The sequence below is a fragment of the Thunnus thynnus genome, chromosome 24 (assembly GCF_963924715.1).
Source record: "Thunnus thynnus chromosome 24, fThuThy2.1, whole genome shotgun sequence".
Classification (NCBI taxonomy): Eukaryota; Metazoa; Chordata; class Actinopteri; order Scombriformes; family Scombridae; genus Thunnus; species Thunnus thynnus.
Window position 1 is genome coordinate 8419996 of NC_089540.1, and position 11453 is coordinate 8431448.

The 11453-nt window shown below is 40.7% G+C and overlaps 2 protein-coding genes across 2 annotated transcripts in view; both read right to left on the reverse strand.

Moving 5' to 3' along the window:
- Nucleotides 1-321: 321 nt before the first annotated feature.
- Nucleotides 322-9345, reverse strand: mrpl39 (mitochondrial ribosomal protein L39). The gene is made up of 10 exons (XM_067583181.1): nt 9171-9345; nt 7699-7905; nt 7261-7400; nt 6915-7014; nt 6620-6687; nt 5715-5827; nt 5473-5538; nt 4191-4344; nt 3713-3760; nt 322-493 (listed from the first exon to the last, which is right to left on the reverse strand). The coding sequence occupies exons 1-10, from the start codon at nt 9205-9207 to the stop codon at nt 419-421; spliced, it is 1008 nt and encodes a 335-aa protein (XP_067439282.1). The 5' UTR covers nt 9208-9345; the 3' UTR covers nt 322-418.
- A 727-nt stretch (nt 9346-10072) lies between these two features.
- Nucleotides 10073-11453, reverse strand: part of LOC137177073 (ras-related protein Rap-2a-like) — a 13539-nt gene continuing 12158 nt past the window's right edge. The window contains exon 2 of the mRNA XM_067583183.1: nt 10073-11343. Coding sequence (XP_067439284.1) covers nt 11106-11343 — 238 coding nt within the window. The 3' untranslated portion in view covers nt 10073-11105. The remainder of the gene's footprint in view (nt 11344-11453) is intronic.

Sequence of the window (11453 nt, forward strand, 5' to 3'; positions counted from 1 at the left end):
ACACTTGCCTCCGCACACACTCTGAGGATTGAGAACCACCTGTCTGACGAGTGATAGACACGACAGCTGCGCTGGAGCCTGACCTTCAGCTAACACACACACACTCCGCTTTTGTTGTTAAGCAAACTGCTGACACGCACACACACACACACACAAGCGCACATCCACGAGTTTCCATTTTTTGCTCCTACGCACCCGCAATCAGCTGAACACACACACAACGCAAGAAAGATGCTTATGGTTCATACGGCGACTGCATCACGGGAAAAACAATTCTCTTCAATTTGCGGCGATGATTTGTAAGAAAGAGATGAGTGGAAGTAATTTGTCACATATTTTTACATATTTATTGAGCAAATAGTACAATCAGATACATGTCAAAGTGTGTATGTGTGTGTGGAAGGTTACGCGGAGGTCGTTACTGGCTGGTTGGAGGCGGAGTTGAGTCGACAGGAGGGGGTGGAGTCACTTCTTCGGGTCTCTGCACCTCCACCTGGGCAAAAAAAAAAAAAGAAAAAGCCACAAATGTAAACAGAAGAAACTACAAGATATTTATTTACACATTAAAATCACTGTTAGTTGTTACATCCTCTCTCTTTAGCCTCCTCTGGTTCCATAAAGCAGAACAGAAATGGCCTGAAAATCTTCTTTAAAAAAAGGACATTTCACAGAGATGTTAGAAGGGTGTGGGGGCATGACGCTCCCCACAGGGAAAATTTGGGAGAATCTGTCTGTAGCGTGGGCGGCCATGTTTTTGAGCGCCAGCTGGAGGCAGACAGGGGACATGCTTCCCTACCGCCTGCAGCCGGCTCACAAAAGTGCACTCGCCCACGCCTCGCTGCTTTTATGAACCTGTTTTTGGTGAGTTCTGCGCGGTGGCACATACAGGAGGTGGACTGAATAACACAAAGCTTTCACTTTAACAACATAATGTATTGCAGCTTTAAAAACATAAAGCTGATTCAATACCTGTTTAATACAGTCATAAAGAGCTGATGTACTGCAGAGCTACTGTGCAGATCTGCAGTAGATTGCAAGGCGTTCCTGTTATTTTGTCCACCTTTCACAAGTAATCCGAAGACTGCAGACGCAACATGAAATGTATCAGCTTTGAAACACATAATATAATCCGACCCAAGCACAAAGATTCTTTGTTAAATAAAAAGTAACAGCGTTTTTACATTTTGCTGCTTCATTCATACAAACCAGCAACATTTTTTTTGAGATTTCTTTCTTAAAAAAAACGGATTTGGAAGAGAAAAACAGTTTACCAGCAGACTGTATGGTTCACCTTTGACCTACTGTACCTGCCGTACGTAAGCACACAGATTATTTCAGACGTTTTAGGAAGCGTTCATTTTCCGTTTTACCTCCAAGTAAAGTGAGAGATAATCTGGTTAAACTGTTTGGCTTGTTTACAACCTGTCTGATTGTTTTTCTTGCACTGTTGGACTCTGTGAAGAGACGTGGCCGTGTTCCCAGATCTCAGCAGTTACTCTGCTAAATGCAATGTTGTTGTAACTAACAGAAATTTAAATGACGTTTTTTTTTTTTTTAATTTATGATTATTTAATAAAGAAATCTCATGATACGTTATCTCATCTTGCACAATAATATGATACTTGAAGCATTAAACACAGAAGTTTGCACAACAGTTGTATTCTTTATGAAATGAAATCATAAGCAGAAATAAAAAAAAATCTTTGGGCAGGAAAAAGATGAAGCCAACATAAAATGGGAGGAACTATGACTGCATTCAGTTTCTGGAGAGAAAACATAGAAACAAGCTAAATTTAATCAGTGACATCAATATGTTGGAGAGGATCAAGCGAGGACCGTTTAGTCTTATGTTCTGGTTTGATCCATGTTGAAGACATTGAAATGAAACTTGTTATTAGAACCTCCCTTGTTTTCCATGTAGAACACGTATAACTTGTTAGGGAGTGTCAGAATGATAAATATTTACTTCAAACTTCAAGGACATCTGCTCTCAGCTGGAAACTTATAACTTAATTGTGGTTAGAGAAATCAATGCCAATGCATCCATGACTGGAAAGAAATAAGAGGAAAAATTCAAACGTTGGAGCGAGTAATAACATGACACAAGATGGAGCTTGTTTCATTATGAAAAACAAATGATGTGCCTGAACTTACTTAACAGAAGAAGAATTATTATACTTTTTTAGGTTGTTGTGTTCCTCTTTTTATATTTTGTCTTGCCTCTTGTTTTTCTTTAAAGTCATATTTCTGTTTTCATAAAATGTCATTTTTGAGGTTTTTGTTTCAATTTACACTTTGTTTTGTATTTTCTCAGCGTTTCCAAATGAGGTTTATCTGGTAAATTATCTCAAGCTCCAGTATGAGGAGTTCAAAAATGAACTAGTTTCTCCAAGTTCCAGTCAGAAACCAGAGATGTTTACCAAGAATGACTGATTAGCCGATGAAAAGACACATACGAATCTTTTTTCCCCACATGAAGAAGAGACAAACGTTTTATCTGCTAACACTGACGATGACAAGCCGAGCCTGGCTGTTGTGTTTTTATAGAAACTATTAAATAATCACTTCTTGCCAGTGTGGGCATGTGCATCAGGCTTGGTTTGCCAACATACACTGAAAATACTGCAGTCTAAACGTCCTTCAGGGAGGTTCTTAGCCTGTTTCAGTTTATAGCTCCTCCGCTGATTGGCCGGGATGCTCTGTTAACACATGGGACAAAAAGGACGGGACGACTGCCTTCTACACACATCATATGCACACTCGCCACAGCAAACATTAGTGTGTCAGGTGATAATATGTCCTCTACGGCTATAAAAAAGGGACGTCCGGCCGCTCCTGCAGCAGCTCTGCATGCTAATCCTGTTCTTGTAAAAACTCCAGAAAGACGTGATCCAAATATTCTCCGCTTCTAATACCGGTCCAACTCTCACGTCCATACTTTGTCTTTAATAAAGTGCTATTTCAATTCCCTGAATAACACAATCTGTGTGAAAATAAAATGTAGGCCACAGAGCACAGTATGTCATCAGTTGCCAAATCAAGGGTGTCTTAATGAGTACATCTTTTTTTTTTTTTTTTTTTTTAACATTACGCAATCAGCGATGCACAGAGGATGCCAGAAAGGCTGCGGCAAAATATATTTCACCTAGATGGCTCCATCCAAAATTAACTCTTAGCCTAGTTTGAATTGAAGGAATTTATGCTTCTCCTTTAGTCAAACTTGCTTATGCTAAGATGATTCAACTTTGTTTCGATCCGAGTGTCACAAAGTACAACATCTAGAAAAGAGCCTTGAACCCAGAGCGGTTTAAAAATACTTCTTCTTCCTTGGATCTTGAGTTAGTGTTTGTGTCTTTGATGTCAGAAAAAAAAAAGCAGTTTGTCCTTCATGAAGAGGATGAGTCCTGCTTTTTTTCCTGCTGCATCTCTCTCTGTTTTTTTTTTTTTTTGCACAAAATATAAATGCAAAGAAATAAAAATAGCAGTGTTAAATCCGAACCTCTGGCTACTTTGTGAAAATCTGCAGCCAGGAAGAGAGAGAGAGAGCTGGCTGAATGTGGAACAGGCAGCGATTTGGACGAGTATCCAGCATCTAGACCGGACCGATGTCCCAAAACACTAACAGCCCTCTCTGAGCTGGCCTCGGCGCCGCAGCTTTGATGTCGCTGCTGTTGGAGTGAGTGAGGTAGAAAACGGAGATGTTTGTTCTTACCAGTTTCTCTGCCCGCTGCCTCAGTTTCCTCCAGACTGTGTGGTGAGCCTGCGGGGAGGAAAAGAACGTGACCAGCAGGCACATGTAGACACTAATAAAGCACCTTTACTGCGCCATACACTACTGTGCTATTATACATGACAGCTTGATATTATAGGGACAATAAAAGAGTCATATTGTGTGTTTTTTGATCCATGCCAACATCGATTTTATTCACAATCTCCAGGGAAAACTCTCCGCCTTTGCAGACTGCTACAAAGAGAATCACTTTTTCACCACTGAAATCCATATTAAAGCATTTTTAAGTGGGTTAGAAGGAATGTAGTCTCATTTCATTGGTATTTGGGAAACTAATGATTTTAAAATATAAACTAGCAGCATGTATATTTTCATCCCTGTGCAATCATATGTACACACAAACTGAAAACGTCCTAAGCTTGACTTTCTTAGGTGCTGTATTCCCCACAAATGTCTGTACCTGCAGCTGCAGAGGCAGGGAGAGGCCCTGCGCTCGGCGATGGAGGCCCCAGGGTCCCTGCTCCAAGCTGTGGAGGGCTGTCACCTCGTACTGCGAGCACAGGCCTGTTCTGGCCACCAGAGGGCCCCCACTCAACAGCACATGTTCACCACATCTACAGAGCAAGATGAATGGTTGAGAGAGGTTAGGATATGTACTACTTTAGATATAAGTAAAGAGACATGAAACAGACACTGGTAACAGTAGTGAGCGTTTGAACCAAACTGTGTGCATCAGTGGTAGAAGAGTATCAATACAGTGATGTAAAAACACTCCATTACAAGTTAAAATCCTTCATTCAAAACTCTATTAATGTAAAAGTACAGAAGTATTATCAAGTATTATCAGTAAAATGTACTAATATAGTATAGTATCAAAGTTCTGCAGGAAAGTGGCGCCTATGACGGATATATCATTATATATGACATTATTATTATTATGTTGTCAATACGAATCAATCAATGCTTCAACAGTATTTTACTGTTGTAGCTGTTCAAAGTGGAACTAGTTTTAACTAGTTTACATGAAGGTGGTGGTTGGGCTCCCCAATCTAGGGGCTGGCCCCGATACCAGGTTACAAGATAAATCAGGAGGGTCATCAGATGATTAATAGGGAAGGAAAGAAGAAAAAACAAAACAAAAATACATTGCGCGCAAAATTGTATTCTTTATAGTCTTTTCTTTAATCTTTGCTTTTTAGTGAAATACTGGATTATTTGATCACTTTGGGCCTTGAACTGCTATTTAAATGAACCCATCTGAGAAGTTTAGAGGGGAAATCATCGTTTGGCTCAACTGCTAACAACTCAGATGTCTGAAATATGACAAGTGACCAAACGAGAAACTAAGTTTGTAAATGTTCACAAGCTAAAAATGTTGAAAGCCAATCTTAATATTTAACAATTTTATTTTTTGATCTTATACTTTTTTTTATATAAAATCTTAATCTGAAAATTAACCCCTAACTATAACAAAAAATGTAGTGGAGTAAAACAGGGATTAAAGCAAGAAAAGATTTGTGAGCCTGAAAAGTTGTCCAAGAGGAAAAGTGTATAATGTATTGAATTCAGTATTATATAAGTTTAAACCTGCTCTATGCTTGAAATCAGGCGTGGTGCCTGAGAACTTTAACCTCTGGTAAAAGTATAAAATATTCTTCTAAAATCAAGTAAAGGCACCTCAGAATTGTACCTTAAGTCAGTACTTAGGTAAATGTACTTGTGTGTAGTGTGTGTAATGTCACCTGTAGAGCATCACTGTGCCTTTGGGACTCTGTGCTGCCTTCTGCTCCACCTCTTCCTGTTTACACCTGAGAGAGACGGAGAGAAAGCTTAATGCTGTGGTCGACGACTATAGTCTTCATCTGTTTATTAGAATACTGAGGAGGCAGAGAAAAGACAGACTGGCAGAGGTATAAAGTGAGCAAAAGAAAAGAGCTATGAGGGAGTATCAGTGGTATATAGAGCTGAGCAGGAGTCAGTCTACCTGCTGTGTGAGAAGACCTCCAGCGCCACAGAGGGCGCCACCTCCAGAGGCTCCCAGGCCAAGTCCTGGTGGATCAGCTGCTGGGCTCCTCGGGTCAGAGATCGCAACGACTCCTGGAGAGAAAAACAGCCATGTCATTATACAAACGCCTCTATTTTACACTCAAAGATCATTCACACCTACTTGAGCCCTGAAATCCAAAGCAATTACAAATAAAACCTCTGATTCATTCCTCCTCTCAAACTGCTGCTGGCGAATGGAGTCACTCCAGCCCATAAACCTTAGATTGGATGCACCAGCTGTCTCTCATTTTTAAATACTTTTATTTTTATTTTACCAAACTGAACTAGAGTTCTAAATTGGAGAAACTTTCAACACCCCACAAAACAGAAATATAGCTAAACAGCAGCATTAGGCAGAGTTTAAATGAGGCTGTTAACAAATAAATTCTCTAGGTCCATTTACTAGCTGCTCTGGAGTTTTAACCAATATCACTGCTTGAAAAGCTTTTACTCTCACTGTCCTCCTTTATCATATAGAGACTGAACACTGAGAAGACCACAGAAGGTGATTGAAAAGCTCCAGAAAAAGCAGCCGCATAAACCTTGAAATAAGACTTTTTTTGTCAAGAATTCACTTTTACACTCGATATCACTGTAATTTTGTGAAATGATGAGTAGTCTGAGAAGTTTCTTTAGATGTTCTGATATCTTTGGAGACCATAAAGTCTGTTATTTGTGAAGGACAGAGCTACAAACTTTAACCATGTTTAAAGGCTACAAGGAATGGATTGTTGAAGTGTTACAGGAAACATTTAGAGAAATCTTATTTACTTTCTTGCTAATGAAAATGGACGTGATTGCAGAGGCTTAACTGTGCTTCTGACCCCACATACACACACACACCTCGGAGGGAGTCCACGAGTCCAGCTGAGGGTCGAGCACCACATCACAGCAGAAGGCCCCTGAAATGACTGCAGGGAAATAGATGAAGCAGAAACAGAGTCAAAAAAACATACTTTTCAACAATATAAACTAAAAAAAAAATGACCTACCAAGAACTGTGTTAAATCAACCTGAATAACTGATGTCACAGAAATACTTTCAATCCTGTCTAAAATGTTCCTGGCAGAGATTTATCGATCCAATACAAATTCCACTTTCAGGCTAAATTTGGGGACATGAAGAGGAGCTCCAGTACCTGGAACCTCTGGTGTACTGAGCAGCTCCACCGTAAAATCGTCCTTGAATGCCGTCTCCAGCACCTGACCCAGCAGGGCTGCACAGGAACGCCAATAAGCCTAAGTAGAGGACAAGAGGACACACTGAACATCCAAACTATAAACTATATCCAAGTCAGAGCACTTTATTACATAAAAATGCAGTTGCTTCCAAATTAGTTGATGTTTTTTGACTCTCCTTGTTTCCTCACTAAATCAGGAAGAAATAGAAGAAAATGCTAAACATCAATCAGATGAACATGAAGTACATGTCCAAAACAATCTGAAAATCCATATAAAGAACTTTATCTATATTTGTAGAAGTACCTGGTTGACCAGTGTTGGGTCGCTGTCTTTAAACGTGAGCAGAGTGAGTGAGCAGGACTGGGTGAGGGGCTGGTGGAGAGGCCACAGTTCACCGTCTACCAGGGCCAGAGCTGAGCTGGTCACATGATGCTCTGTCAGGTCTGCAGGAAACACAAAGGAGTGCAAAACAAGTATTTATTTATAATGCGAAACTTAGTGATACATTATTAACACATGTACATGAAGCGTTCAGTTTCTCACAGCTTGTGAGTTGTATGTTGTCACCTGAGGGTTGAGGTTGGGGAAAATGTTTTCTTTACAAGATAGAGGAGTCACACACCTTCCCTACATCTCTATAGAGGTTGATTTTGCATCTACATACAGATACAAGGCTGCAAAGTGTACAGACTCAACCCCAGAATGGTTAACTGACCCCCCACCACACTCCCTTTTACTCACGCCTGGCGCAGCTCAGCGGAGTGGACATCCCTCTGTTCATGATGAGCAGCGTGCCGTCCAGTCCCGGGCCCTGCATGGACACCTCTATCTTCTCGATGCGGGGGTACAGAGCTCTCTGCCTGGCCTGCTCTCTGGAGAAGACGGCATTGCGCTGGCTGTGGATCTCGGCGACTGATGGACGAACAGCCGCTACAGTAGATGCAAAACCTGGGGAGGGGAGAAGTTTTTTACTGATGTTACCTTTACATGAAAGGGCCCTCCTGAACTTATCAAGCAAGCTATCAAGTTGTATTCTGGGAATTGTAGGCTCAAGTGTTTGTAGGCCTTTTTGGTGGAGGACAAGATAGATATATAGATAGATTGATCGATTCTGATGTCATTGTTCCCTGCACAGATTCAAGGTGCCCAGTGCCTGTGGCAGCAAAGCAACCCCAAAACATCACTGAGCCTCTTCCATGTTTCATGATTCTTTTCTTTGAAGGCTTCACTTTTTCTTCTGTAAATATAGAGTTGGTGTGATTTAACAAAGAGCTCTAATTTTGTTAAATCTGTCCAAAGCACATTCTCCCAGAAGGACTGTGGCTTGTCAACAGTGGTCACAGGAACATCAAGCTCTTTGGAGATGGTCTTGTAACCTTTACGTTGACCGTGCTTGGCTATTACCTTTCTTCTAATGTCTTCAGACCACTCTCTAGTTTTCTTTCTGTTTGATGCACACAGTGGCACAAAACAGCAGAGGGAGTATTTTTCTCCTTTTAAAATGGCTGCATGAGTGATCATGTGATTGGAAACACCTGCGATACTAATTAAAACACGATAGTCTGCTAAAAGTATCACTACAAATCAATTATTTCTTACAACTTCTAAAGGGTACCAATAATTGTTTAGTTTCTTTGAAGAATAAACATTAATTCAGTTATTTTCACAACTGCTTTGTTCCACTGCAAACCAAACATAGACATGCATTAATGATAAAATATCTTTTAATTTCAACACTGTTCAGGGTAAATGGTGCATTATTTTAATAAAATGTAAGGGTATCAAGAATTTCGGCCACGTCTATAATATCTAATTCAGGGATATAATGCGTAAACGTTAGTGTATCTTCACATTTAATCAAGTTTGAACTATTTAAGGTCATGCTCGTGATTATAAAAGCGGTGAAGCAGAAATTAAAGCTTTGTAATCATCTTTATGCACAGTTAAACAACAATAAACGTCGTTTATTAACTAACGTGATGTGAAACTGACGATAGCTGCATTAGCAAATAACGTATACAATAAAACATGCCGCATTGCGACGTTTGAGACGAGAAACCCTGAGTTCATATAAAATATATCAACTCAAGACTTTAAACAAACGTTGAGAACATTTTGTTGTTTAAAAGCAGTATATTGTATCCAAACTGGTACATTATGTAGCTACGACCTGACACAAACTCGGTTAGCCTCCCGGTTAGCTCGCTACTTACGGCGGTGGAGAACTTGACACACAGTCCTGGTCGCCATTATGAAGAATATTTTATTACAATTTCATCGACATTACATATAAAAAACTAAAACAGCTGTAGAAGGGCAAACGGCTAAATGTCAGTAAGGGACGCCATGCCTGTGTCGTGTGCAACATCTATTTAGGTCCGGGTAGGAACTGACATCACTCGCTGCAAAGTTCCGTGTGATGTATAAAAGGAGCTGCTGTTCCAGTTTGTGACAGCAGGTGTCGCTGTTTGCAGTCATTTCAATTATGCCTATGCAAAAGCTTAATTAATAACAGTTAAAGAAACCCTACAGTAATCATGACATGTATATGATACATTTCCTGATATAATTATACTTGTATAATATTTTTTCTCTTTATTCCTACATTTATATTTGTACTAAAGTCTTATTTATGACATCCTTCAAGAAATTATTTCTGAATTACCTTAGTCTCTCTTTCAGAAGTGTTGAAAGACTCTTATGCTGATTGGAGTAAATCCAAAGTTATGATCTTGGCTCTAAAAGTACTCAATTTCATCCTCTAATGGACTCTAATGGCACTCAGAATTTGACAAATGCTTGTTGGATTTTACAGGACCAGAATCAGCAGTAAGTGTTGGCACTAATGGCAGCAGCAGGACGCCGGATCGGGGAATGCAGCCGCAAGACCAAAACATCATAAATCATCTCGACGCAAGCCAAGATGGAGCCAGATTACTGCTAAATAGCGCAGCTGTGAGGCTATTTTCACAATGAGGGCAAATCTTATGACCTCTGGAGGTTTGGAGTAAAAGGACAGAGGTAAGATGTTCAAAGATGCAGATGACACAAGTAAAATATATTCCTCATATGATTTACACCAAATGATCACTCAACAATAAATAAGCAAGACACATTTGTGCATAAAGATTTATTTTTTTTGTTGAAAATAAGTGTTTCTGACATTAAACCACTAACATATCTCATGTGACTTAAGATAAATGAACTATACACTGACACTGATGTTCACTTCATACAATGTAACAAGGCATTTGTATCATCTGTAAGGTGTAAAGACGAGTGTTCGTACATTTTAATGACTGATTGATTGACTGGTTGATTGATTGATACTGTCTCTTTGGGTGAGATTGATTGTACTCAGTGTCAGTGTGACGGCACGACTTCATGCACACATCATCCACAGTATGACAACATTTGGGATCTTCCGAATGAATTTCCCCAAAGGTGCGATTTCCTTGTAAGACATTCGTTCATCTGTTCATTCATTCATTCGTAGTTAGGCGGGCCTGCTGTAAAACTGACTTCCAGTACGACTCCTTCACAGTGGTGTTACTTGACATCCGCGTTCAGATACTTGGTGATCGGTCTTTCCTGGTACAAGCTCAAAAAGTCTCAAAAGTGCAAAAAAGAAAAACACAAGCAGAAGAAAACAGGACCAATAAAACTGCTGAGCACATTGCCATCCCTGCTTGGACCTATGGCTGGTTTCCCAAAAGCATTTAGCACTATGATCCACTTTGTAGATGGCTTTTAAGATGGTTTTGGCACCGTGCTGCCTTTGGGAAACCCCCGTAAATTTGCCTCTGTTAACCAGGAGGACGGTGATGGATGTGGGAGGTCAAGTGTTTTTCCTTTCAAGGGAAAACCCAGCCTGTGTCTCAGAAGTGATGAAATTAAAATTTCCCTTAACCTGCTTTGTCTACTTCTGCTTTACTTAGCGCTTTCCTACATTCCACAGAATGCCTCTTAACCAGAGCACATGCCTGAACTGCTAGATACAGAAAAGCAGGTAGAAATAGTGATAGCAAGAGTGGATTTTTTTTCCTCTTGACCCCCTCCATCCTTCAATCTATCTCATAGGAATTCATTTGCATTCTAATTTCTAACATCCTCTCATCCATCACCCCTCCAGCAGGCATATCAGGCTGCTACTGTACACTGCAGGCGGGGCAGCAGGCCTCTCTCCGGTCTGGCAGAGGGCAGAAGTCCATCTGCCTGACGATCTCGGCGAAAAGCTCGTCCACCATGGTCTTGCTCTTGGCCGATGTCTCCATGAAAGGGCAGCCCCAGTCCTCGGCCAGCGCCTGGCCCTCGCTGGGGGACACCTCCCTCTCCTCCTCCAGGTCCACCTTGTTACCCACAAGCACCACCGGCACCTGCTGGTACCTGGAAACAAGAGAGAAAGTAACATCAGAGGAGCGCACGTCTGAAATTTTACTGCCTTCTCCTCCCGCTGGGTGTGTTTTGTTACAGACAGGAACTTCCTGATACGTAGG